The sequence below is a fragment of the Equus przewalskii genome, chromosome 9 (genome assembly GCF_037783145.1).
Source record: "Equus przewalskii isolate Varuska chromosome 9, EquPr2, whole genome shotgun sequence".
NCBI classification, from domain to species: Eukaryota; Metazoa; Chordata; class Mammalia; order Perissodactyla; family Equidae; genus Equus; species Equus przewalskii.
In genome coordinates this window covers 17,907,488-17,934,684 of record NC_091839.1, presented here as the reverse complement: position 1 = coordinate 17,934,684, position 27,197 = coordinate 17,907,488, and the positions used below count along the sequence as shown (strand labels likewise).

Genomic DNA, 27,197 nt, shown 5'->3' with positions numbered 1-27,197 from the left:
CTGCGCGCGAGAGCCCTGCCCCGCCCCAGCTCTCTCGAGAGTCTCGCCCCCGCCCCGCCCCCTTCCCTTTGAAGCACGCGAACAAGGAGACACTCCTGCGGCGCGTGCGCCGAGCCCAAACAGGACTGTAGTGGAGCCAGGCAGACAGATTGCGCATGCGCAATCGAGACCGGGCATTAGACGAAAGAATGGCGGGCGCTCAATGATCCAGGCTTTGCGCATGCGTCTTACTGCTGCCTGAAGCCGAACCTCGGGAGCCCAGAACACCTTCCTGCACATGCGCAGGAGGCTCAATGACAGTCGAGCGTTGGCTAAGGTGAGGGACACGGCAGAGGATTGCATGGCCGGGGGAGGGCGGCCCTGCACCCCCTATGTAGCCTTTCCGAGCATCTCCTATGCTCCTAAGATCCGCCTCGCCGCCTTGACCCCGCAGAAACCAGTTGTACCACTACAGGGGTCTCTGGGCCCGCAAAACGCCCAGGACCTAAGACCTTTGACCCCTGCCTGGGACCCCAGCCAACTGAGCGGTGTGGGAGGGGACGGGCAAGAGGGCTACGAGGCAGGCGAATGGACTCTGCGCCTTGCCTGGGGTGGGGACGGCCCCTGGAGGTTGGGACATGGAGGAGGAGAGGGCGATTGTCCTCCGGATGACCTTTGACCCAGCCCATTTCCCTTGTTTAGGCTCCCAGGAAAGGGTCTGGCCATGCTGCATGTGACCCGGGGGGTCTGGGGATCCAGGTTCCGAGTATGGCCCCTGTCACCCGCGCTCCTCGGGTCCCCCCGGGCCGCGTCGTCGCTGGCCGTCAAGATGGGGGAGTACCGCAAGATGTGGAACCCCACGGAGCCCCGCGCCTGGGCCCAGCAGTACCGCGAGCGGTTCATCCCGTTCTCCAAGGAGCAGCTGCTCCGCCTCCTGATACAGGTACCGCCCGTCCCGGGTCCAAGCGCCTGGGGACTACGACTCCCGGCAGGTCTCGCGGCGGCACAGCGCTACATGCTATGCAGGGCTGCCCTGGTGCCTCCTGGGAGTTGTAGTTCCGGTTCTCCCTTTCCCCAATCCCAGGTGGGGCGCCCAGTGAGTCGGAATTCATGCAGAAGACGTTTGAGATGCAGATATAGCAGCAGTTCCCGACTCTAGCTTGTTCTGGGGCTTGAACAAGCATTCACTGGGGCATGTTTTTTTACCTCTGCAAAATGGGTGTAATGATCATCCCCATCACTATTACTACTACCTAATAATAATTATTACACCTCCGAAGCTATAATCATGATTATTATCACACTGTGTGAGCTCTTACTATATGGCACTGTGCTAAGCATTTTCCGTGTATTACTGAATCATCCTAATAACCCAGTAAGAGAGATACCACTATCATCCCCATTTTACAAACGAGGTAACTGAAGCAGAAGAAAGTGGCTTACCCAAGGCTACGACGCACTGGCCCAGATTTACTCTTTTTTTTTTTTTTTTTTTAAGATTGGCACCTGAGCTAACAACGGTTGCCAATCTTTTTTTTAATTTTTTTTCCTGCTTTATCTCCCCAAATCCCCCAGTACATAGTTGTATATCTTAGTTGCAGGTCCTTCTAGTTGTGGGATGTGGGACGCCGCCTCAACATGGCCTGATGAGCAGTGCCATGTCCGCGCCCAGGATCCCAACCCTGGGCCGCTGCATCGGAGCGTGCGAACTTAACCACGGAGCCGACCCCTGGCCCAGATTTGAAGGGAAGTGGTCAGACTCCAGAGCGGGGCGGGGACTAGGGTGAGGCAGAAGGCACTGCTCGACTCTAAGAGTGAATGCTCCTTGCATTTTGTGGGTTAGGCATTTCATTCAACTCACCATAGTCGTCCGCTCCAAAGCTTAAGCTCTTATCCCACTATTATCATCATACATGTCATTATTGAGATTATCATTCATTCACTTAACTATTTATTGAACACCTGCTGTATGTACTAAGTGCTGTGTTCGACTATACACACACATAAGTGTGCACACACATACATAAACACACATGTATATATATGGACACATATTGCATCAAATTCTCACCAGTGCTCTCTAAGAAAGACGGTGTGATCCTCTGTTGCTGATCAGGAAACAGGCTTAGAGAGGTGAAGTATGTAATTTTTACTCATATCTCATTTTTTGGAGAAAGACATAGTGGTTATAATATTGGCTTGATAGGTGCTATTGACTAGCTATAAGGATTAGTGGAAGAAGCCATGTCAACGAGTCAGCCAGGTCACCAAGTGGCTAAATGCATGTGCTCTACGGTCAGACAGACCTGGATTGGAGGCTCAGCTTCTCTTTATACAGACGCTGTGGCCCTCAGCGAGTGTCTCCCCCGAGGCTTGGTTTCCTTCTCTGAAAAATGGGGATTATAATTCCTTCACCCACCTTGCACCCTCTGGAGGATGACCGCATGCCAGCAGACAGTGCCTGCCACACAGTGAGCAGTGTGTGGATGTGAAAGTGTCGAAGCACGAACCTGAACCTCTAGCTCCTTTAGCCATCTGCTTTTCCCTATGCCAGGCTACGTCAATTTCCTGGTCAGTCAAATTGGCCAAACCCTCTTTTCTCTGAACAAAATAAAATTGTAAAGAACCCAGAGCTCTGATTGTCTGTGTGGGCTGCCAGGGAAGGAATTCCTCCCTGTGAGGATGGGGCAAGAGGCCTAAAGAGAAGTTTTGCTTCCCGAGGGAACAGGAATTCCACTCCAGCCCCGCGGAGAAGGCGGCTTTGGAGGAGTTCTCGGCCCATGTGGACTTCTGCACCTTGTTCCACTACCACCACGTCCTGGCCCGGCTGCAGGTGAGGATGAGGATGGGGCTGGTTGGCTCATCCGTTCACTCAGCAAAAATTCTCTGAGCACCTCCTGGGAGCCTGGCCCCGTGCTGAGCACTGGGGATGCAGCTGTGAACAGGACAGATGAAGCCACGCCCTCCTGGAGCTGACATTCCCGTTGGGGAGACAATAAATAAACAATGATAAAATATGATACTCAGGAGCGGTAAGTGCTATGACTAACAATGAAGCAGCGATTGAAACCAGATAGAGAGGGATGAGATGGGGGCCTATTTTAGACAGGGTGGTCAGGGAAGGCTTCCCTGAGGAGGTGGCAGATGAGCTAAGACTTGAGTGAAAAGAGGGAGCGAGCCCACTGGATGTCTGGACATTCTGGGCAGAAGGAAAAGCAAGTGCAAAGGCCCTGAGGTGAGGGTATTGGAGAAACATGGACCACTGTGGCTGGAGGAGGGGAGTGAGCCAGGGAGAGAGGGCAGGAGATGAGGGTGGAGAGGGAATGGGGGCAAATTGTGCCCGGCCTTGTGAGCTGAGCTGAGGACTTTGCTTCTACACCGAGTGAGCTGGGAGCCACAGGGGGGCTCTGAGCAGAGAGAGACATGAGCTGATTTAGGTGTTAACAGGATCTTTCTGGCTGCCGTGGAGGGAACACACTGTCAGAGGCAGAGAGATTTATTAAAGAGTCTATTATATTTGTCCGGGTGAGAGATAATGGCAGCTCCAACAAGAGTAATAGCCACGAGTGTGGTGAAAAGTGGTCAGACGCTGGTAATGGTTGGAACGCATTCGGCTGTGAGGGCAGGACCATAAGGCAAAGAGAGGAGTCAGGTGGTACCTCCAGCAGTTCTGGCCTGCCTCCCTGCAAGGATGGAGCTGCCATTTACTGAGATGCGGGAGACAGGGCGAGGATGGAAGACAGATCTGCGGGGATCATCAAGAGCTCAATTTGGGACTTAGGAATTTGAGCTGCCTCTCAGACAGCCGGGTAGAGAGAGGGACTCGACAGTGGGGTCTGGAGGTCAAGGGAGGGGCCTGTGCTGAGCAGCAACCCTGGGAGGATGTAGATGATACTAAGTGGGGCCAGCAGGAGGCTTAGCTGAGCCCAGGGGTGTGCCAGCCTCGAGGGATCAGGAAGGGGAGCGGGAACCAATGAGGGGGACAGGCAAGGAGCAGCCGAGAGAGAAGTGCAAGCCCAGGAGAGAGTGGTCTCAGGAAGCCAAATTCGCAGCATCTTCTCTCTCTCCTCCCAGGGTCCTGCCTGTCTTGGAGGTCCGTCCCCAAGACCACTCTCAGATTCACTGATTTTCTGGAGGGACTCACAGAGCTCAGACAAGCTGTGATGCTCACAGTAATAGTTTATTACAGCAAAAGGGTAGCAAACAAAATCAGCAAAGGAAAGAGATGACGGGGCAGGGCTCAGGAGAGACCAAGCGAGAGCTTCCAGTTGTCTCTCCCAGTGGAGTTGCACGAACAGCACTTAATTCTCCCACCAATGATGGGGGGTGAGATGCACAGAGTGTTGCCCACCAGGGAAGCTCATGGAGGCTCGGTGTCCAGGGTTTTTATTGGGATTGGTCATGGAGGCCTGGCTGACTGCTGTGTGGCTGACCTTACTTACTCAGTCTCCAGCCCCTCCAGAGGTCAAGTTGATACCACGTGCCCCGAGGCCCCGGCATCGATCACATTGTTTGCATAGACTAGCCGGTGTGGCCTAAGGCCCCAGTGAAACCAAGTCACTCTTATCAGGCAGGACATGCAAAGGGTTTGGAGGTTCCCTCCCAGCAGCCAGTCAAGGGCCAGTCCTTTGAAATGTGCAGGGTTTGGACAACCCAGGCCCGCTGAGTTAACCCCATCCTGCACACTGCCACTGCCCTCCTACATCTGCTGTCAGCCCCATTTGCAGAGGCAGAAACTGAGGCTCCGAGAGGGCCTGGGATGTGCCCCTGATCACACAGTTCTCAAGTGACAGAGTCAGGATTTGAGCCCCTGTCGGCCTACCTCCAAGCTCTTCCCCGGGGCACCTGTCACCTTGGGAGGCAGGTTTTTTTTTCTTTTCTTTTTTTTTTGGTGAGGAAGATTGGCCCTGAGCTAACATCTGTCGCCAATCCTCCTCTTTTTTTTTCTCCCCGAAGCCTCAGCACATAGTTGTGTATCCTAGTTGTAGGTCATTCTAGTTCCTCTGTGTGGGATGCTGCCACAGCATGGCTTGATGAGCGGTGTGTAGGTCTACACCCAGGATCCAAACCAGTGAACCCCAGGCCACCAAAGCAGAGTGCGTGAACCTAATCACTTGGCCACTGGGCCGGCCCCCAGGGTTTGTTTTTTTTTAAGTTATTTAAAAAATATTTTATTATATAAGCATTTAAATATATAGAAACATAGAAAGAATATTTGGTGAAGATGCATACTCCCACCGAGGCAGGAGTTTGTAAACTGAGGTGCTGTGCAGGGCAGGATGGAAGTGCCAGAGGTGGGTGACACACCCTGGGTCACCCTTAGCTGATGACCTAAGTCCCTTGGGGAAGTGGCCTGGGGCAGGAGATGAACTAGAATAAGTTCAAACACCAGCTTTGCTGTTCACCAGCCAGGCAGGGACCTCTCCCTGCTCCTCCTCTCCCTCCTTCATTCATTCATTCCCTGAATTTGCTCAGAAGATCTTTATGGGGCACCTACCGTGTCCCCCAAATTGTTCCAGGTCCTGAGACACAGCAGCAAGCCTGGCAGAAGTGTGTCTCTGCCTCGTGGGGTCACGTCCTAGTGAGGGCGACAGAGCCTCCGCAAAGTAAAGAAGTCAACTCTGTTCAGAGGTGCTGGGTGCTCGGGACAGGGCTGCCAGAGAAAGTGCAGGCCACCCTGTTTGAGCAGGTCCTACTGTCGCCCTAACCTGTTCCCATAACCCAGGTGGCTTCAAACAACAGGAATCTATTCTCCGAGGTCAGGAGGCCAGAAGCCCCAAATCAAGTTGTTGGCAGGGTTGGTTGCATCTGGAGACTTCTAGCTTTTGGTGGCAATCCTGGGCATTCCTTGGCTTGTGGCTGCATCACTCTAAACTCTGTCTCTATCTTCACGTCGCCTTTCTCTCTCTGTCCTTTTCTATCTCTTCTAAGGACATTCGCATTGGATTTAGGGCCCCCCTAATCCAGGATGATCTCATCTCCATCCTTGCCTTAATCACACCTGCAAAGGCCTTATTTCCAAATGAGGTCATCTTCTGAGGTTCCAAGGGGACGTGAATTTTTAGGGGACACTCTTCAACCCTCTACACCAAGTTAAATTTGAATTTCAGATAAACCATGAATCTTCCTTTTTTTTTTTTTTCAGTGTTATTATGTCCCATGCAACACAGTCCTCAAATATTGCATGGGACAAACTTAAACTGAAAAGTTACTTGCTGATCTGAAAATCAAATTTAACTTGGTGTCCTGTTTTATTTGATTGATTTTTGGGTAAATCTGGTAACCCTAATTGAGGAGAAAAAGAAAGCAGGGGTGTTTTGCAATTTCAGGTAGGGTGGCCGGGGAAGGCCTCACTGACATTTGAGCAGAAACCTAAGGAGGTGAGAATGAGCCATGCAGAGATCTGCGGGAACAGTAAGTGCAAAGGCCCTGAGGCAGGAGTCTGCATGGTTTGTAGGAGGAATAGCAAGGATGCCAGTAGAGCCCGGGCCAATGGTAGGGGGCTGGAGATGAGGGCAGAGGGGGGACCAGAGCCAGATCCTGCAGGGCCTTGTGGGACACAGTGAGGACTTTTCTTTGACTCTGAGGGAGCTGGGAGCTGCCTGCGGGAGGACTCTGAGCAGAGGAGGGAGGTGAGCGGACTTAGGTAACAACAGGCACCCTCTGGTGGCATCGTAGGGGGAACAGACAGGGAAGTGGGCATGGAGGGTGCGAGCAGGGAGACCAGTGCTGAGACCCGGCTGGAGGTGGGGTGAGAAGTGATCAGATTCTGGGAATATTTTGAATGGGGTGCCACCAGGATTTGCTGATAGGCTGAATGTGTGAGAACGAAGGGAGCCCAGCATGACCGCAGGCTTGAGGGTCATGGAAGAATGGGCCTGGCCTCTTCTGAGCTGGGGAGGATGGTGGGAGGAGCAGGTCTGGGGGCGACTTTCAGGACCCTAGTTTGGGATGTAGGGGGTTGGAGAGGATGCTGGTCGGATGCCGGTATGGAGGCATCCAGAGGCCTGTCGGACATCCACGTGGAAGCGCTGAGTAGGCTCTTGGCTGCGTGAGCTCCTCCGTGAGCTCAGGAAAGATGTCCCGACTGGAGGCAGAAGTCTGGGAGTCCTCAGTAGGCAGATGAGATTTGAGGTCCCAAGGGAAGGCTCGGGGATAGAAAATGGCAGCAATGGTCACCGTGAGGACCCAGGGGCACTTTCCATTCTTTCAGCAGATGTTATGCAGGGCTCAGGGCCCCGTGCTGGGGCTTCACTGAGGAGCAAACCCAGGCCTGCGCCCCGGCCTCAGGTTGCTGACCTCGTGTGGTGGGAACAGTTGGGAGTCAGACCCTCTCCCCAGTGAATGGACAAGTTCATATTGTGAGCTCAAGGGACGTGGTCCGTGCAAGCAGCTGAGAAGGCGACCTGGGTCTCTGTATTGGCGTCTGTGTGCAAATTAGACAAGGACACCCCTTTTCCTAGCCAGGTGCTGTCTCATATGGTAGTCACTATCCACATGTGGCTGTTTAAATGTAAAATAATTAAAATTAAATAAGAATTTTGAAATTCTAGTCCTCAGTCTCATTCACCACATTTCAAAGGCTCAGTAGCCACCTGTGACCAGTGGCAACCTCTTGGATGGTGCCGATCTGGGTGTTTCTGTCATTGCAGGAAGTTCTCTTGGACGGTGCTGCTCTATATCCTTTATTTCCCTCTGATGAGGTGACTGTGATGATAAATATATAGGTCGACTGCATCGACAATGGGGCTTCTTAGATCTGGCACCTTTGTGCAATGCACACCATGCCCAACCGCACAGGGCAGCCCTGCTCAGCCTGGGGAGTGGAGGAAGGCTCTTTAAGAGTGATAAAGGAGCTGGAATATGATAGAAAAATGGAACTTCAGTAGTAGAAAGGGAAAGAGGCAGTGAGTGGGGCAGGGACAGTTTCCCAACAGCGTGTGCAAAGTCCCTGTGCCTGGAGGAACTAAAGCCAGGGTGGCTGGTGTAGAGCGACTGAGGGGGATTGCGGTGTCAGGCCATGGGATGCCTTGAAGGGCATATTACAGACCATGGTCCTGCTTCCTGAGGGCAGGAGGAGGCTTGGAAGGATTTTATCAGGAGATTGACATGGTTATAGATGTGTGATTCCTGATATACCCCTTCTTGGCTGTGTGACCTTGGGGAGTTACTTAACCTCTCTGTGCCTTGGTTTCCACACCTGTAAATGAGGATAACAATACTCACATTGTGAGAATGTGTGTATAACATGCTTCAAACAGTGCCTGACACGTGGTCAGCGTTATATAAATGTGCGCTATTATCATTTATTACTGTTGATTGTTGTTTGACAAAATCTTGGCTGCTCTGTAGAGAACAGATTGGCGGGGGGGGGGAGGGGCGGAGTGAGGGGATTTGGGGAGACTATTTAGAGGGCTGTCAGACTCTTCCAGGCAGGAGGAGGCGATGGCAGTGGGGACGGGGCCGTGCTGGTGGGGAGGGGAGAGCTGGGCGGAGTGGGGATCTGTTTTGGAGGTGGAATTAGCCGGATTCATGGTGAGAATGGCGGGAGCAGCAGGGGTCGCCTGCGACAGGCAGGTTCCTGGCCTGAAGCCCTGGGTGGATATGAGTTCCCAGAAGAGAATCTGGCTCGTGGTGGACGTTCTGTGAATGCGGATTTCTCTCCTCCGGCTCACTCGCTAACTGCAGCTCAGTGCCCGGAGTGGAATCTCTCAAGGTCACTCTGCAAGTCAGAGAACGTGGGCTGCGGGACCTGCTCCGCCAGCCTGGGCCGGAGGACTCGGGTACGGGCCCTAGCTTTGGCTCAAGTCCTGTCCTCGGCCACCATGCGCCAGCCTGAGAGTTGATTCAGAAGAGGATTTGCTCGGCTGGACTCTCCTGCCTCAACTTCTCCTTATTCAGCTGTTGCTGAGGCCCTGGGCCTTCCCACCTCCAAACCTTTGCCCAGGCCATTCCTCCCACTTGAAGTACCATCCCCTCTTTCCTTCCACGAATTCAAAATCGCTTCTGGCCTAGACGAGCTGCTCCTTAAGGCTCCCTCTCTTGAGAGGCACAGAGGGTCTGGTGTATGGGCTTGTGTTATGGAGGGGTGATTGCCCTCTGACGCTTGGTGTATAGTCCGGGACAAGTCGTATGTCATCCTGAAACTGAATAGGTTAGGCACCTGGAAGCTCACTCTTTCATTCATTCATTCATTCATTCATTGAACAGTTTGGTTGGGAGGAGTGGTGGGTGCATAAGATGAGGTGGGCAAGGCAGAGTCCAGTGTGTGAGGGACCTTGAAGGTGGTGGGACAATTCTGGTATTTATCCCACCTGTGGTGGGGAGCTGTGGGGAGGATAGGGTGTGGAATCCGTTTATAATCTAAAGAAGCTCTTTGTGACAGTGCGTGGAGAGTGGTTTACTGAAGTGGCGAGAGTGAAAGCGGAGAACGGAAGCCCAATGCACTTGTTTCGGGAGCAGCGAAGGTGACTGGGACGAGAGGGGAGCAGTGGAGACGGAGAGGAAGACGGACTCAAGAGCAATTCAGAGGTTTAGCCAGTGAACGTGGGGGCGATGGTGAGAAAGGAATCAGGATGCCTCCAAGGTTTCTGATCAGAGCATCTGAATGGATGGTGGTGCCGTCTCCTGAAAGGAGATGATGAGGTGGGGGAAGAAGAAATGAAGCACTCTCCTTGGGCCACGTTAGACATGAGATGCCATTAGACCTCGAACTGGAGAGGTCAAAGAGATAACTGAATGTGAGTCTGATGCTCAGGGGAGAGGCCAGGGCTGGCTGGGGCGAATAGGTTTGGGAGAGGAAATCCAGACTGGTGGTTTTGTTGGAAGTTGGGGATGGGAGGATGTGATCTATGGGCTTGGCATGTTGGATTTGAGGTGACTGTGACATCCGAAAAGAAATGTCAAGTAGAGGGTTTGTATTAGTTAGTATAAAGGCTTAGCTGCTGTAACAAGCAGACCCCACAACACGATGGTTTAAAGGAGGCGGAGGATTATTTCTCTCCCACTTAACAGTCCTGTGGGCCAGGGTGGGCAGGCGGCTCTGTCCCACATGAGATTTTGCTGGGACCCAGGTTCCTTCCATCTTGTTGCTCTGCCATCCCTTCCAACATTGTCGTCATCTCTGTGTGGTCAAAACTGGGTCGTGGGCAAAACAGCGTTGAACCCGACAGAAGAAGGAAAAGGGTGGAAGTTCAGGGGAGCAAGAAGTGAGGGGAAGGTGTACCCATCACTTCCGCTCACATCCTCTGGGTGAACCTTAGTCTCCTGGCCACACTGAGCCTCAAAGGAGGCTGGGAAATGTAGTCTCTCTGGGCAGCCGTGTGTCTGTCTCCACCCCTGTTGCCATGGGAGCAGGGAAGACGGGTGCTCATGCCCTGGAACTGGATAGCAGGTCTGGAACTTGGAGGAGAGGTCCGAGCTGGAGATGTGGGTTGCACGGAGATACAGAGATGCACGGCATGGTGTTTAAAGGTGTGGGAATGGCGAGATGACTTAGGGCGAGCTTGAAGAGACAAAAGGGAAGAGGGCCCAGTATCCAGCCCTGGGGGACCCCATCATTTAGAGGATGGGCCCAGGAATGTCCTTAAGTGTACCCACAATCCCTCATGCTGTGCCCTGGCTCATTTTCCTCTCTCTGGCTCTCCCCTCAGGCCTTGTATGACCCCATCAACCCCGACCGGGAGACCCTGGACCAGCCTTCCCTTACAGACTCCCAGCGTCTGTCCAACGAGCAGGAGGTGCTTCGGGCTCTGGAGCCCCTGCTGGCCCAGGCCAACTTCTCCCAGCTTTCAGAGGACACCCTGGCCTACGCTCTGGTGGTCCACCACCCTCAGGATGAGGTCCAGGTGCCTGTCTTGCAGAGGGAACCAAAACTCCCAGGAGCCCTTGGGGTTGGGCAGGGAGCCTTTGGGAAGCAAAGGCTGCTGGGAGTTGTAGTCCTGCACACAGGGCACGAGCCCGTGTGGTGCCCTTGTGAATTAGAAAAAGGCGCGTCTTCCCCAGGTCACCTCACTGCCATCTGTTGGAAAAGTATCATAACAGACAGATCTCAGGACTAGAGACTTTATCGCCATCTGCCAGAAAATCGTCATAGTAAATAATACAAAACAGTCATCCTTAGAGTCAACAAAATTATAATAAAAATACTAAAGTTCCACATTTTAGTGACTTTTAAGAAGTACTTTTTCCTAAAGTCATATTGTATTGTCTTTGAATTTGGGATTTTACTTATAAGTGGTGGTGTGACATAGCAATTTAGCAACTGGCAATATATTTTCCCTTTTAGTTGCTTCATAAAATAATGGAGTATCCAATTGGTAACCATATTACAACATACAAATGTATCAAAGTAACGGGTTGCACACCTTAAACTCACACAGTGTTACCCATCAAATTTATTCAATTAAAAAAGAATAATGGAGTATGTTGAAACCAGTGGCATCTTAGCTTCTAGGAGATATGGTAATAAGGATGACGATGATGTGAATGGTGCCATCTTAGATGCAGTATACAACATGAACAACCATACATGGCTGCCCTGCCTAGACTCTGGGGGATGATAAGCCTGGGAAGGGGGTGTGATTCAGTGGGGGGAGGGGCATCTAATTCCAGTATCCTGAGCTCACACCCCAGCCCATGCTCAGCTGCTCTGCTTCCTTTGTCCCCCTTGGCAGGTGACAATAAATTTGGATCAGTATCTCTACATGCAGTTCTGGGCCCTGGGCCAACGAGTCGGGCAGATGCCCCGTAAGTCCAGCGTGGGCTCCGAGCGTGGCTTCTTCACCAAGTCGCCCCCTGCAGAGAGGTGAGGCGGCCCTTGTTCCCCAGCTGCAGCGAGAGGGAGCAAGGTTAGAGTCGAGAGGGGACCGACAGGTCAGTGTCTGGGTTTGGGTGTCGGGCTCCGGGTGGGACATCGAGAAAGGGGGACACGTGAATCATCCAAATGCTGCCTTTTCTTCCCAAGGGCAAGTACAGACTCCAATTCCTAGGGGAAGAGAAAGGGTAGGGACACTTCTCCCCCATTTTCCAAATGAGGAAAACTGAGGCTCAGAGAGGGAAGGCCACATTCTGGAAAAGTGGCGCAGCCAGGATTCTGGTGGACATCATATTTTTAACAAACCATTCAAATATAGAGTAGGGGCAAGAGAGCCAGGTCTTCTCACAGCCAGACCAGGGAGCCTGTAAATTACCCAAATTACTCAAATATGGTCCTGAATCCAAAAAACAAAACAAAGCCAAAACCTAAGACAAAAAACCTTTCCTATCCGTTAAACCAGGAATTTCACTTCCAGGAGTCTATTCCAAGGACATATTTATACCTGCAGACTATGTGTTTAGTCATCTGTCTCTTATGCTGGCCTATAAGTGCCACAAAAGCAGTGACTGACTCATTTTCTTGTCTCTTGAGAGATTAATAGCACTCCCTGACACCCAGCCAACACTCTAAAATATATGTAGAATTTGCATTTGAAAATTAACGGAACAGAAGAATTTTATTTAGCTCTCATTTATCAAGTTCGTAAAAATCAGAAGCAACTTCTGTGTCCAACAGTAGGGGATTCCATTATTTATCTGATCCTCTCTTGTTGGACACTTAGCTTATCTCTGACTTTCCTCCCATCATGGTTAGGCAGCTTTTAAAATGATCCTGTGACCGCAGAGCCATAGAGAGTGTCCTGGGGTTGAAGGGGGCTCCCTGGGGCGGTCCTGACCAGCCTCACCCCTCTGTCTCTGTCCATCAGGAGATACTTTAAGCGGGTGGTGCTAGCAGCCCGAACGAAGGGGGGGCACTTGGTGCTGAAGAGCTTCAAGGACACGCCATTGGAGGGCCTGGAGCAGCTGCTGCCGGAGCTGAAGGTGCGCACGCCCGCGCTGCAGCGCGCCCTGCTCAACCTCACGCTTTTCGTCTCAGGCGTGGTCTTCTTCGTCAACGTGTGCATGGTCGTGCTCTCAGACCTCAAGGTGGCCACGTCGCTGCTGCTGCTCTTCTTTGCCGCCTTCATGGGCCTGCGGGCCTCCAAGGTGAGCGGGCCAGCCCCGTCCCCGGCCCTGCTGCCTGGTGTGCAGCCAGGAGGTCGGGCGCCCTTTATTCATTGCTCCTGCTTCATGCTGTGCTGCGTTTCCTCTCTCCTTTCCTTTCCTTTGTCATTCCTACCTTTTCTCCCTCCCTCCCTCCCTCCCTCCCTCCTTCCCTCCCTCTTTCCTTCCTTCCTTCCTTCCTCCCTCCCTCCCTCCTTCCCTCCTTCCTTCCCTCCCTCCTTCCTTCCTTCCTTCCTTCCTCCCTTCCTCCCTCCCTCCCTCCCCCCTTCCTTCCTTCCTTCTCTACTTATTTACTCAACCCAACCTTGGGCAGGTTTCTTGATGTCTCCGTAGCTTCAGTTTTCTCATCTGGAAAATGGGGATAATCGTGAGACCCGCCTGACAGGGTTGTGGGGACTCAAACAAGGGAATCTGTGGAAAGCGCCGGGCGCAGTGCCTGGCCTGCGGTAGGTCTTCCCTGAGTGTTCAGGGCCAGGCGCCCAGCGCCTGCTTTGAGAGGCACTTTAGTGATGCAGTGAAGGATGTGTGTTGTAGAACCAGGCTGCCTGGGTTTGAGTCTAGCTGCCTGTCTTCTAGCTGTGTGACCTTGAGCGAGCCACTTAACCTCTCTGTGCCTCAGCTCCCACATCCGGATTTAGGACCTAACTCATACGGTTTCTGTGGGCATTAAATGAGTTAATACACCTTCGGTGCTGAGGGCAGAGCCTGACATATACAGAAGGTACTATAGGAGTGTTAGCCATTACCGTTATTATTATTATAACGAATGGGGCTGTTGTTCCCTGAGTCTGGGCTTCCCCATCCTGGCCGGCTGTCCTTATCACCAGGGGAGCTGTTTGAGAAATGCAGCCTCCTGAGCTCCAGCCCGAATGGACTGAATTGGAAACTCTGGGACTGGGGCCCAGGCAACTATTTTTAACAAGCTCCCTTCCTGATTCTGCCTGTGAGTGCAGGGCTGTCTCATACTGTTACGAAGGTTGTTCACCATCCAAGGATTTGTGGCCCGGGGGGTGGGTGGGGACTGGCACCCAACCTGTGCTTTGTTGGAGGAGTTGCGTGTGCTAGCTCGAGGCCGAGGCCACCGGAGGGGCTGCCTTTCACTGACTCTCCCCAGGGTCCGCACTGGCCCCAGGAGGGTACACTGGCATGAGGCGTCCCTCGTACTCGATCATTCACACGCTGGTTCACTGGTTTTCAAACTGTTCTCAGCTGTCCCAACGGGCTCTTAGGAAGACTGGTAATATATTCCTTGGATACTCGCCAGGCTGTGCTCCCCCGCGGAGGCGGGTCGCAATTCCTGCCTGGGACCAGGGGTCAGGCGGGATTTGAGAAAGCTTTGAAAGGGGAGGACTGAGCCTGCTGGAGAAGGGGCTGGGCACGCATGGCTTGGGGCATCTCACGGGGCTGGGGTCCAGGGTGCAGGGCAGAGAAGTGAGGCCCAGAGGGAGGCAAGGGCCTTGAATGCCAAGATAGGGGCCCTGGGCTTTACCCTCAGGGCAGCAGGAGCCATGGAGGAGTTACTGGCACAGAGGGAGTGCGGCTACTGCAGAGGAGAGAGAAGGGGCAAGACCCAGGGCCGGGAGGCTGGTGAGGGGTGTTGAGCTGGTCTGAGGAGGACACGCAGACTCCCAGCCCGGGGTGGACCATCTGTCCCACCTCTCAGTGGCCCCAGGGGGGCTGTAGAGCCTCTTGGGCTCTGAAAGAGTTGTTTAAAACCCAGTTCATGGGCTGGCCTGATGGTGCAGTGGTTAAGTTCGAATGCTCCGCTTCGGAGGCCCAGGGTTCACTGGTTTGGATCCTGGGTGTGGACCTACACACCACTCATCAAGCCATGGTGTGGTGGCGTCCCACACAGAAGAACTAGAATGACCTACAACCAGGATATAACACTACGTACTGGGGCTTTGGGAAGAAAAAAAAAAAAAGAGGAACGTTGGCAACAGATGTGCGCTCAGGGCCAATCTTCCTCACCAAAAAAAAACCCACCAAAAACAACCACCCAGTTCACTAATGAATTTAGTGCATCTATAAATGGTTTCCCATGCCCTGGCTGAGCATCCAGCCCTTCACTGTGGGCCCTCCCCAGCCTCCCTCCAGCTGCCCCCTGTTCCCCATGCACACTTGTTCCCTCCTGTGCGTCAGTCACTCTACGATCTCTGTCTCCACTGCAGGCCCCTCTCCCAGTCTCCAAACCCCTGTCCCCACCTGCTCCCCGGAGGTGCCCTTCCCACATGCACTGCGCCCCCACTGAGCTCAGCATCCATCTTCCCCGAAGCTGCCGTCTCCTCCTGAGTTCCCAGCTCAGGATGGGCGCCCAGATCCGGCCCTGGGAGGCCGATTTCGCTGCAGGGTGCATGTGCCTCTTTCTTCCTCCCTGGAGAGCTCCTGCACTTCTGTGGGTCCCACAAGCAGCTCTCCACCATCAGCCTGAGTGCTCCGCGCTCAGCCTGGAGTGGCCGGCTGGGCCAGGCAGAGCATGGCGTCTCCCTCTCACCCGCTCCTCCTCCAGCTTCTCCATCTCTGGATGGCCCCTGGTGTCCCCCCAGTCACTGGCCAGACCCCCAGAAGTGTCCCTTGCCCTGCCCCCCAGTCTGTCAGTTTCCAGCCCCTCCTCCCTGCTCCCTGAATCTCTGGGCCTGTCTCCGCCCTTCTGTCCCAGCCCCAGCTCAGACCCTCTCCCCAGCCTCCCATTTGGTCTCCTCCAGCCTATCCCCGAGAACCCCAGAGCTGGCTCTGCTCCTCTCTTGCTCGCAGCCTGGCGTCCGAGATCCTGTTTCTCCAGCCTCATCTGACAGAATTCTATGCTTCCGCTTTAGCGCCTCCTCCTGCTCGCCTGCTCTGCTTCCCTGCCCTCCTCTCCCTTTGCATATGCTGTTCCCTTGGCTGAAATGTCCTTTCCCCCTTACTGGGCTGGCCAACCCTGCTCACCCCTTACCCTCAGCACAGAGGCTGCGGAAAGCCTTCCCAGACTTCTCGGGCTGGGCTGGTGCTGCTGTGGGCTCCCTCAGCCCAGCACAGGGCAGGCCCGTGGGCGGCCTGGGAAGAGTTGTTAGGAAGCTGGCACCCCAGAGATGCCCTGGAGGGAGAGGTGTACCTGACAGAAGTCACAGTGGGCACTGCAGGAGCCCGAGGACGCAGCTGCTCATCCGTGGGCGGCGATGTCCATCCTGAACCTTGAAGATGAGGCAGTCAGTGTTTTCCAAGAACAGACCAGGGGTGGCTTGTCTTGTTCCGAAGCCCAGAGGCGTAGGAGAGCAGGGTGTGCTCGGGTGATGTTCAGGGCAAACTGGCTCGTCCAACATGGGCTGCATTCAGAGGGCAGGAGCAGGAGGGGAGCAGGAAAAATCCTCAGGTGCTGGGCTAAGGAGCCTGGACTCTCTGAGGGCACTGGGGAGCCATGGGAGGGCTGTAAGCAGGGGAGGGGCGGGGTCAGCTCTAGGAAGGGACAGACCGGAGTGGGGAAACTGAGGCCGGGGCAAGGCACTAGGCTGGTTGGAGAGGAGAGGACGGCGGGGAGAGAGTCTGGGCAGGAGGACAGGGCTGGGGACGGAAAGGCTGATGAGGAGGAGGTGACGATGGTGCCAGGGGTCTGGCCTGTGACCAGGTAGATGGTGGAGTTGCCTGGGACATGGACCTTAGGGGATGAGGAAGCAGGGACTGGGGGGTCGGGTGAGGGGAGACCCTGAACTCTGTGGACTGCGGCGAGTGTTGAAGGGGACAGCCAGGTGGCAGGTGGTGAGCCCTCTCCAGGGAGGCCTGGTTTCATCTGTGTGCCATGGAATAGTGTGACCCGCTCATCCAACCTATGAGAATTCACCTCCACAAGCTTGGCAGAAACAGACACAAAAACCAATGTGTTTTTCATACCAGCTAGGCCCTGATGCACGCAATTCCTGCATCTTGCTTTCAACCGAAGAAATGGCGATTCGTTCCAACACAGGGACATATCCGACTGTGCTGGGCTTGTAAGATGAGAGCACAGTCTGCACACAGCCGTGTCATCCGTCCTGTGCAGGCCATTTCAGCGATTTCAGGGGTGTGTTGACTTCAGAGGCATTCTACCTTAGGCCTCGGTGTAGGATGGGCGACCCTCTAGGGGCAGAAGATCCTTATATTTAAAAGGCGGCAGCCGGCACGGGGTGTGGACAAATATTCAATAGTAGCTAACGTTTAAATGCTTGTTATGGGGCAGGCCCTGTGCCAAGTGTTTTATTAACCGTGACTTCCTGAGCCCTTCCTGTTACCTATCTCCATTTACAGACAGTGTTACCTGAGGACTTAGGTCGTACCCGAGGGCTCACAGCTGGTAGGGGGCAGAGTTGGACACCAAGGGTGGGGAGAGGGGCAGCTAATAGACAGCTGGGGCCCGGGCCTGTCCCTCCCCCTTCTTCTCCCCTCAGAGCAGCTCTATGAATATTTGTTGTCTGTTTAAACTTTTTTTTAAATTATGGAAAAATTGAAACATGCAAAAATAGAATATAGTGTGATGAGCTCCCATGTAGCCAGCATCCAGCGTCAACAATTAGCAATAGTCCATCAGGTTTCACCCGAAGACCCCCGCTCTCCCACCACTGGATTCTTCTGAAGCATATCCTAGACATCATCTCTAAATACTTTAGTATGTGTCTAAAAGATAAGGACTTAAAAAAATCATTCTAACAAACAGTTCCGAAGCAAGCACTTGCAGCGTCTGGAAATCCTTGAACAAATCCATTAATAGGTGGCTCAGATGAGCAAACCAGTGCAGCGGCTGCAAAAAACAGTTGGCGGCCTCGGAGTCACCGGGGCGAGCGCGTGTGTGTTAAAAAATGCAAATACCCGGGCCCCAGTCCCGGGGACCTGAACCGCAGAGGTCTGGGGAGGGCCCCGAGTCCGCGGGAAGGAGCGGACCAGCGCGAGGGGCTGATGGGTGTGTGGATGGGTGGAGGCGTGGGGGTGCGAGCACGGCCCCGCCCCTCCCGGCTCGCTGAGCTGAGCCCGCGCGGGCCGCTGTCCCGCCTGCAGATGTTCGGGCAGCGGCGCAGTGCGCAGGCGCTGGAGCTGGCGCACATGCTGTACTACCGCAGCACGTCCAACAACTCGGAGCTGCTCAGCGCCCTGGCCCTGCGCGCGCAGGACGAGCACGCCAAGGAGGCGCTGCTGGCGCACAGCTTCCTGGCCCGGCGGCCCCAGGGCGCACGCCGCCCGCCCGAAGGTAGGACGCGGCCCTGGGACCTGGCCCCAGTTGGCCCCGCCCCGCGCCTTGAGTCCCCGCCCCTTTGCAGCCCCGCCCCGCTAGGCCCCGCCCCCGTCGCCTCGCAGTCCTTCGAGGCTCCTCCCCTAGAGTCCCCGCCCTTGTCCGTTTGCAGCCCCTCGAGGCTCCGCCCCCCGCCCCTTTGCAGCCTCGCCCAGAGAGGCCCCGCCCCGCTAAGCCCCGCCCCATCCCCTGTACTGCCCCATCGAGGCTCCGCCCTCCGCCCCTTGGTAGCCCCGCCCCTGGAGTCCTCGCCCCGCGAGGCCCCTCCCACCCGTGAACCCACTCCATCCCATCGCCACCGGGCTCTGACTTGGCCCCACCTGGAACAGACTCCATCCTGTCCCTACAGGGTCTAGATTCCTCTCAGTCCCAAGTGGCCCTGCCCCAGTGAGACACCCTCCCCACGCTGCCCGCATCCCCACTCCTAGCTCCCACTAGTGAGCCTGACCGATTTCCCAGGTGATCTCGGCCTTCAGCAGACGGGACTCCTGAACTCAGCTTTCCATCTGGGTGGACATGATCCTTCCCCGGGGGGACCTCCATAACCTAACCTCAACCTCAACCTCGATAGGGGTCTTGGATCAGACTCATGTTGTGGCATGCCCCCACCCCCCCGCGCGCTCCTTCCTATCCGTGAACCCAAAACACTTCCTACAAGAGACCTTTGTCCCTTCCCTGTGTAAGCCCCAGATAGTCCCTTCCTAACAGCAGCCTCCACCCTTCCCTGAACAAGAGTCCTTGGCTTGTCCCTAGATGACAGCCCTGGAGCCAACCTCTTAGGCCTTGTCTCACTTCCCTCCAAGCCTCAAGTCTACCAATGCTTCTCCCAAACCCAGACCTTCCCGGTACCCGCTTTGACCTACTCACTACCCCTGCCTCTCCCCCTGCAGAGACCTCCCAGTGGCTCCAGTCCGAGGTGGAGAACTGGCTCCTGGCCCAGTCAGGCTGCGACGTGGCCTTCAACGGAACTCGGGCCCTGGCCCACCTGAAAGCCCTGACCCCCATCAGCGGGATGTACCCGCCCCCGGGTTTCCCCAAACTAGACCCCTTGGCTGCAGTCACTTCTGAGTCCCCCCAGGCCGCACCCAGCAGTGCCAACCCCTGACGGAAACCTCTCTGCCCAGCCCCGCCCAGCCACCTGGTTAGGAACGAAGCCCCGCCTCCTCCACGGCGAGCTGTCCATCATGCCTTGCCACTTCCCAATTTCCAGTTAAGTCCTCGCAGGCAATCGCTTCCGCTACACTGTATTCTTCAAAGCCGCCCGTCAGGGCAGCCTACATTCGCTAGCACCCCTCTTCTGTCGAACAGCCATCAAAGCTTTTTGGCTCTGCTTCTATTCCATCTCTTAGTCCCACCCCCGCCCTAAACATCGAAATGTGGTTTGGCTGAAAAGGGAGTGTCAGCCAATCACAGCTGTTCAGCGCTGCAAACCACCAGCGCAGTTGTTAAACCGTGCCCTCTGGAGCCTCTATATCATTGTCTTTTTAGCCGGCTCCGGGCGATCTGCCCATCGTGTTCACCAAGGCGGAGCCCCAGCCCACAGCCAATGAGAGCCGGTTAGCCCCTCTCTCTGGCAAACCGCCAACGACAGCTGCTGGGCACCCGCAACCTTGGGCAGCCGGTTGTCTCTGCAGAGAAGCAACCAATCAGACTTTCTAAAGGAAACCTGCCCTTTCTATCAATGGCCACCACTTATAAGGCAGGCCATCTGGTCACCTGCTCATCAGCTTGTCCAGGCTGAGGGCTAGGAGGACCCAGACACCATCCTCACCCCAAGACTCACTCCCACCCAGTCCCCAACAACCGCAGGTGCCTTCCCTGCCAGGTCCCTCACCCTTTCTACAGAAACTACCTCGGTCTGCATGTTCCCTCCACCGGTGGCCTGTGCAATATTTATTGGTCTATCAATTTCCTCCCTCCTAAAGGAATAAATCATGTTTAATAAATCTGGATGAGTGGGTAGCTGCAGGGGTTGGCGAGAAGGCAGGCATCAGAATCCCAGAAAGAAGAGACTCTACATTTGAGGATGTTCCAGGCAGAGAAAGCTGTCGTCCTAGAGAGAGACTGGGTTCTTAGTCGGTGAAATAGACTGGCTGTGGGTCCCAGAGGAGGATCTTCAAGAGGACTTGATTCCCGAGGAGAGGGCCTGGTTTCCAAAGAGACTGGATCTTCAGAACAAGGGAGCCAGGACGGCCGTGTGCAGTTGTGCAAATTGTTTCCGCATGTGTCTTGACTTGGGTAAGCCTGGAGGAGGAGGCGGGGTGCCATCTAATTTTTACTAAGGTGTCATGTGGGCTAGAAGCAGCATTGGGGTCGGGGAGAGATGGGGGTTGAATTCTAGTGAGGGAAGGAGACTGGGTTTCAAGGCGGAAATGAAAAACTGTCTTCCCAGAGGAAGGGTCAGAGTGAGAAGAGACCAGCTGTCTAGAACACCACCACATCCTGCCTGGTGCAAGGAAAGAAGGAACTGGAAACCCAGATTCCTGGTTCTTTTCCAGAATCGCCTGAAGGTGTAGTCTTAGGGGGAATCCTGAGTTTGGAGACGGGAGAGCCCAGGGCCTCGGGTCTGTTTAAGGGAAAGGCGGCTGGGACCCCGGGCTCCTGTGCCTCGGCTTAGAAGGGCCTGGGGACCTGGAGCTGCTGGTGGAGGGGGCTGTCCCCTTTCAGGAGAGACCAGGCTGGGCAGCCCGGGTCCCTGGAGGAGGAAGGAAGGAGGCAAAGGCAGAACAGACGGTTAAACGGTTTTATTTTCTGGAGGATGCGCGGGGGCGGGGGCTTCGGGGTGAGGCGGAGGGGCCCAGAACGGGCTGGGGCGGCCAGGAGACGCGCGTCCCTCACTCCCGCTTCCGCAGGTGGATGTAGATGATGCCACTGGCCAGGGCAAGGGGGAAGGCCACCCAGGCCAGGGCGAAGCAGTAACCAAAGCTGCCCCCCGGCGGGCGCTCGGCCAAGATCTCCTTCGCGTGAATGGCGTAGATCAGCGCCCCAGTAAACACCGCCACGCCTGCGGGGAGACGGGAACCACGTGTCACGCAATACCCGCAAGAAGACCGCATTTCCCAACCACCCACCGGGTGAAGAAGCCGCCGGAGGGCGCGTGGGCAGCACCGCTGCCTGCTGGGAGTTGTGGTTCGCTCCCCCAGCGCCAAGCCACCAGGCTCCTGCAGACTGGTCTTGGGTAATTAATGCAGTTCATTTCTCTGGGTCCCATTTACTCATCCATCAAATGGGACAATAATATCTACTCACCCATCCATCCATTCAAAGAATATTTTTGAGTGCCTTTCTAAAAGCCAAACACCCCAATAGTGAACTAATAAAACAAGAGAGGAGCTTTGCAGGGATCTTAGGAAGATAATGTCCCCCAAACTGATGACTATGATTAACTTAGCCCTTTGCACCTGAAGTCAAAGAATCGAAAAGTACATTAAGCTCTCGGAAGTGTCTGATACACAGGAGGTCCACCTGGAACAGCAGATTATGACTCAGAATTCTCTCTTGGGGTATTATTTAGCCACCTATCTGCAGCCCCCCACCCCCATCCCTGGGATCTAAATTATTTGCCCACACCACTTTCCCTGGCCCTGATTCCTTGAGGCCCTATGTGCCAGCTCTCCCATGACTCAGAGACACACACTGCAAACCACCGCTGAGTCACTGAAAACTACAACTCTTGTAAGTCCCTGGGGCAGAACGGTAGCCCACGGAGGCACCTCAGGTGCCAGATGTCCCTTCTCAGGGCCCCCAGCATCCTGACAGGCCCCCTCCCTTCCCTTCAGTTCTCAGGGGACAGTGCTCACTGGTGCACAGCTGGCAGAGGCCAGTGGCGTAGAAGAGGCCTCCTCGCCGCATGGTGTAGAGTTGGAACATGAACAGGATGAAGGACAGACAGCAGAGAATGAGGGAAAGCACCATGAGGACCTGCACCGCCTTCAGCCAGCCTGCAATAAGGAGACAGAGGTCCAGAGTTCCACCTTCACCTGCTTGCTCATTATTTGCCTCCCCAACCCCACAAACCCTTCTCCCATCTAGAGCCATACAACCTTAGATCCTCAGGAGTCTCACTTATATTGACCTTGAGTCCCATAAGTTTGCTAAATTCCCTTATCAGTTCTAGAAGCTGCTTTGCAGATTCTTTAGGATTTTCTACATAAATATATCCACCGGAAGTAGAGACATTTTTACTTCTTCCTTTCCCGTCTTTATGCCTTTTATTTCTTTTTCTTGCCTTGTTGCATTGGCTACCTCCAGTACAATGCTGAATAGAAGTGGAGAGAAGAGAAATTCTTGCCTTGCTCTTAGGGGAAAAGCATTTAATCTTTCACCTTCTTTCGCTTAGAAATTTCCATGGATGCAGCTCCGCCCCTTTAGAACTCAGATGCATCTGGCCCCACTCCTGTAGAACCTTGGAAGGACTCAGCCCCACCTCTTTAGAACCTTAATGTGGTTGCACCCCCCACTTCCTTGGAACTTGGGCAAATTGGTCCCAGCCATCCATTCAGAACACCAGTCCCATCTCCTGAGGACTTTGGAAACATAAGTCTATAGTCTTAGAATCTTGGGAGCTTTCTCCCCATTCCTCAAACCTATAGCATGTGGCCTCCACTCCTTCTGAATCATAAAGGAGGGGGTCTCTTGGCCCATCCTCTTTAGAACACGAGCATCTTGCCCCCTACCATCCAGATAGGTGGGTGGGTCTTACATCAGCTCCACTCACTCAGCATTGGGACCCAGACCCACCCATTCAAACCTCGGGGACTTCCCAATCCTCAATCCTGGGAGAAGACGGGGTTACCCCTCCCCTTTGCAGACCAGTCTCCGGCGCCCCTCACCCCTCACCATTCTCGCTGACGTTACTGCAGGCCCAGGTTTTGTTGTCATTGTTCCACGTGCAGTCGTGCCAGAGATTCAGGGACTCCTTCCCAGGGAGGGTCCACCAGGACTGGGATGGACAGAGAAACAAGGGCAGGAGTAGGGAAGGAAAGTGGGCGGGGTCAGGGAGACTGAGGGAAGGATTAGGGAAAGGGCGAGCTGCTGGGGAGGAGCTGAGCTGGGGGAAAACACGGATTTAGCCCGAAGCGGGAGTCAGGGGAAAGGGCAGGGTGGAGGCATCAGAGGCTGAGCTCAAAAGGGTAGATGCTAGGGAAAAGGGGCGGGGCCAGAGGAGAGGAGGGGTGTGGCGGGACTCTGCGGGGCAGCCAGAGGCCCCGCTGCTCCGCGGCTCCAGAAGACTTACCTTGTCCAAAGTGGCCACGAAAAGCAGGATGAGAATGAGGATGTGAAGGGCAGAGACCACCAGCAGGAGAAGCGACATGGCTGCGGTGGAAGCCTGGTATGGGGGACGTCAGGAGATGGTCGTTTCAAGAGGTTGGCACAGGGGCGGAGGAGATGCCTGAATGCTGATGGAGAAGGAGGCTGAGTCCAGACTCCCGGTCTGAGCGAGGAGGGGCTGGAGTCCTGGACTCCCGAATTCCCCAGGGGCTGGAGAGAGCCAGGCATGGACTCTTGGGTCCAGGAGTGAGTAGGACTGGTGACGTGGTCCCCATCTTCTCGGAGCCCTGTCCCATGGGCACATGGGGCCACGATATGAAACTTCAAGTTGACACCCCTCCAGATTCATCAGAAGCTGGGGGCTGCCCCCAGAGACAGGCATCCTTGACTCACCCCACTCCTCTTCTGGGGAGGGTGGAGAGGAAGGGGGACCGGGTGAGTCATCCGGTGACTCATCCCACCCTTGCCTCCAAGTACCAGGGAAACCCCAGCCTCTGGCTGTGCCCACGAGGTCCCCACCAAATCCTGCTGCCAGACTGGTGCCTGCTGGACACCTTGTGAGGAAAACGGACAAGCTCCGTGTTGAAAGGAGAGTGGCCTGAGAAGGAGGAGCCAACCTCCCACGACCTTTCAGTGTCTAGAAAGAGGGGAGGGGGGACCGGGGGTTCCCCAGACTTGGGGGTGTTCTCATGCAAAGCCGTGATCTCAGCGTCCTCAGAGGAGAGTGAAGAGCCATGGGGAAAAACGGCAGGAAGTTTTCGGGCGGAGGGTTCTGCTGGGAACCCCAAAACCTTGCCGGGCCCCACCCCTTTCCAAATCCCCACCCCAAGTGCTAAGAGATCACTTCTTAAATTACAAGAATTTCCATGGGGCCTGAGAGCAGGAGGGTCTCTCCCTGCCTGGGGGGGACCTTTCCAAACTCCTGCAGTGCCAAGTAGATAAAGAAATCCCAGCCCGAATAACGGACTGGAAACTTACCGAGCGGCGGAAAAGTCAGAGTTGGAGTCTCGTCCCTCACTCGGGCCTCCGTGCCCCGCCCTTCTCCTCGCTCCTTTCACCCTCTCGAGGCCCCCGCCTCCCTCGCTGCCTTCCTCCCTCCCTCGCTCGCTCTCCCCTCCGGCTCTCTCCCTCCTTCTCCCCTGCAATCCCGGAACCCCTTCTCTTTCTCTTTTCTTCTCTCTCTCTCCTTCTGCCTCTTGTCCTCACTGCCTATACCTCCTGCTCTCTCTCTTCTTACTCTCCTGGTTTCTCCTTCTCTGCTCCTCTCAATATATACTGACCCTTTTATACCCACTCTGACCGCACCCAGCTGAGGTCTGCAGCCAGAGGGAGGGCCCAGGCACTCGGGTTCCTCATTCTCCCGGCCCCCACCCATTGCCCCTAGACAGGCATCCTCTGGGGCTCCCTCCCAAGGTTGAGATGAGAAGTCCTTGGAGCACGCCGCGTGGAGCAGGGGCCCTGGGGTGGGGCAAGCATCACGGAGTGAGAGGGCTGGGTTCTCAGTCCTCTCTGTTCTGAGTCTTGTCCTGGGATCAGATGTCTGCTTTCCTTGCTGGGGCTTCGGACTGGATACTCACAGGGATGGGAGTGTGGAGAGGAGGCCAGATTCCTGCGGTGTGGAGTGGGTAGGGGGCTGGTGGAGTTGGCACCATGGTGGGGGTCCGGGGATGGGAATGGCGAACGGTGAAACTCTGGAAGGTGGCAGGAAGTGGAGGTTAAGAATCCCAGTGCTACCGTTTCCTGCCAGGGGGTTATTCCACTTCTCTGAACCTTAGTTTCCTAATCTGTGAGGTGGGTACAATAATGCTAATAATACTGACAAAATCCTAATGCTGATAATAATAATTCTGATACTTACTCTGAATGAATAAGGTAATACCAGTACACGAACACACCTAACACATTCATCCCTTTCTTCATCAAATATTTATTGAATGTCTATTTTGAACCAGGAATTAATAATGAAGAAAACAGATGTTAGCCCTTCTGTTGTTGTGCAGTCTACCTTCTCGTTTAAGAGAGACAGACAGTAAAGAGAAAACATATCACTGAAGAAGGTAAATTTCAGAGAGTGGTAAGTGCTTTGAAGGAAATAAAATACAGAGACGGAGGTAACGACAGGAGGCGACGTTAAACAGGGCCATCAGGCGAGGCCTCTCTGAGGAGGTGACATGTGAACCGAGACTTGAAGACCTGAAGACAGGAGTCATTTGAATGCTGGGGGGAACAGGAAGCGTGAAGGCCTCTGAGAACAAGCTCAGGTTGTTTGGGGAGCAGACAGAAGGGCCAGTGTGGCTAGAACACAGGGATCTAGAGGGAGGAGGAGGAAGGGAAATCAAAGCCAGCCCTTGAAGCCTAGAGGAGGAGTCTGGTTTTTATTCTAAGTGTGGTGGGAAGCCATTGGAGGGTTTTAAACAGAAGTGCAATACTGAGGAGTTAATCTTAACTATGATGATGATGATGATGATTTAATCTTGGGATACTGAATTGGGGGGGGGGTGAATACTATGTGCCTGGGTCTCTTGGAAGAATTGGGTGCTGGTGAAAAGTGAGAGACAGGGGACCAAGTATCTGGGGTCCTGATGTGGCATGGAGAGCTGGTGGGCTGATATCTTGGGTCCCTGAAAGGGAAGAGAACTGGAGATGGGATGTCTGGGTATCTCCTGGGGCCAGAGCTAGGGGTAGGGAGGGTGGTTGGTCTTCTGGGCTCTCTGAGTGGGGGAGGGATGGGCAATTCAGTGCCTGGGTGGGTACCCAGGAGACCTGGAGGCTGGGTAACAGTATAGCAGACTCTAGAGACACAGTGGCTGGATTCAAGTCCAAGCTGCTTTACTCATTAGCTGTGATTTTGGGCAAGTTACTCATAACCTCTCTGTGCCTCAGTTTCTTTATTTGTAAAACAGGCCTAATAATAGTAGATACCTCATAGAGTAGTTCTTAGAGTAGTACCTGGCACATAGTGAGCAGTGTTGTATGTGCTAGTTACACCAGGCACTGGGGCCCTGACGTGGATTCAGTACAGGGAGACCCCAGATCAAGGTCTCTAGGATTTGGGGAAGGGGCAAATTCTTGGGGCCGTTGGGCCCCAAGGCTAAAGAGTTGGGAGTACAAAATGAGGGTCTCTGAGTTGGGGAATAAATAGGTTCAAATTTAAGTCTTTGAGGACAGAGAGGGTCTGAGTTCAGAACTCTAAGGAAGTTAGAAAGTCTGGGTCACTGGGAAAAATTAGGGCCTGGAGCATCCTGTGCTCTTCCTGGAGTGCAGGCAAAGGGAACCGGACCTAGTCTTGGGAGGAGCCTGGGAACCAGGCGCTAGGGAGACAGGAATTTGAACGGGGAAGGTGAACAGAAGGCTAGGACTTTGAATCAGCGGAATCAGCGCCAGACTTGCATATCCTGGGGATGCTACGGCCCAGTGGAGGGGAAGAATCAGGGGACCAAAAAGCAGTGGCAGGATCTCCCCCTCCCGGGCCTCCAAGGCTACGAGCTGAGTTGAGCGCCCGCGGGCCGCTTCCTCCCACAGGAAACCGCAGGCGTCAGGCACACCCAGCCTGCAGGGAGCGGCGCCCACTGCCCGCCAGCTCCAGGGAGGCCCACGTGGGGAGCAGCCAGCTGCCCGGGGGGGGGTGTCCTGCGGAGCGAGGAGGTGTGGCCAGATGGGGCGTGGCCGG

The 27,197-nt window shown here is 54.6% G+C and overlaps 2 protein-coding genes and 2 long non-coding RNA genes across 5 annotated transcripts; 2 read left to right on the top strand and 2 right to left on the bottom strand.

The window, feature by feature from the left end:
• The first annotated feature begins 58 nt into the window (after positions 1-58).
• Positions 59-20,202, top strand: TMEM143 (transmembrane protein 143). Its single transcript, XM_070558094.1, has 8 exons — positions 59-316; positions 682-922; positions 2,708-2,812; positions 10,632-10,826; positions 11,655-11,785; positions 12,723-13,002; positions 18,025-18,214; positions 19,147-20,202. Exons 1-8 carry the CDS (start codon positions 294-296, stop codon positions 19,359-19,361), a joined length of 1,380 nt encoding a protein of 459 aa, XP_070414195.1. The 5' UTR covers positions 59-293; the 3' UTR covers positions 19,362-20,202.
• LOC139073525 (uncharacterized) lies at positions 15,019-19,536 on the bottom strand. Its single transcript, XR_011522353.1, has 3 exons — positions 19,395-19,536; positions 16,888-17,112; positions 15,019-16,325 (listed from the first exon to the last, which is right to left on the bottom strand). It is a non-coding gene; the product is annotated as an uncharacterized lncRNA (long non-coding RNA).
• A 783-nt stretch (positions 20,203-20,985) lies between the features above and the next one.
• EMP3 (epithelial membrane protein 3 (MAM blood group)) lies at positions 20,986-25,043 on the bottom strand. Of its 2 annotated transcripts, none has more exons than XM_008527563.2 (5): positions 24,506-25,043; positions 23,493-23,585; positions 23,096-23,198; positions 22,057-22,197; positions 20,986-21,260 (listed from the first exon to the last, which is right to left on the bottom strand). In XM_008527563.2, exons 2-5 carry the CDS (start codon positions 23,568-23,570, stop codon positions 21,091-21,093), a joined length of 492 nt encoding a protein of 163 aa, XP_008525785.1. In that variant the 5' UTR covers positions 23,571-23,585; positions 24,506-25,043; the 3' UTR covers positions 20,986-21,090. The 2 variants fall into 2 exon arrangements, with proteins under 2 accessions (XP_008525785.1, XP_008525784.1); XM_008527562.2 differs by having other exon boundaries at positions 23,493-23,655; positions 24,506-25,016.
• On the top strand, positions 21,109-22,447 carry LOC139073526 (uncharacterized). The gene is made up of 2 exons (XR_011522354.1): positions 21,109-21,434; positions 22,036-22,447. It is a non-coding gene; the product is annotated as an uncharacterized lncRNA (long non-coding RNA).
• Positions 25,044-27,197: the final 2,154 nt, after the last annotated feature.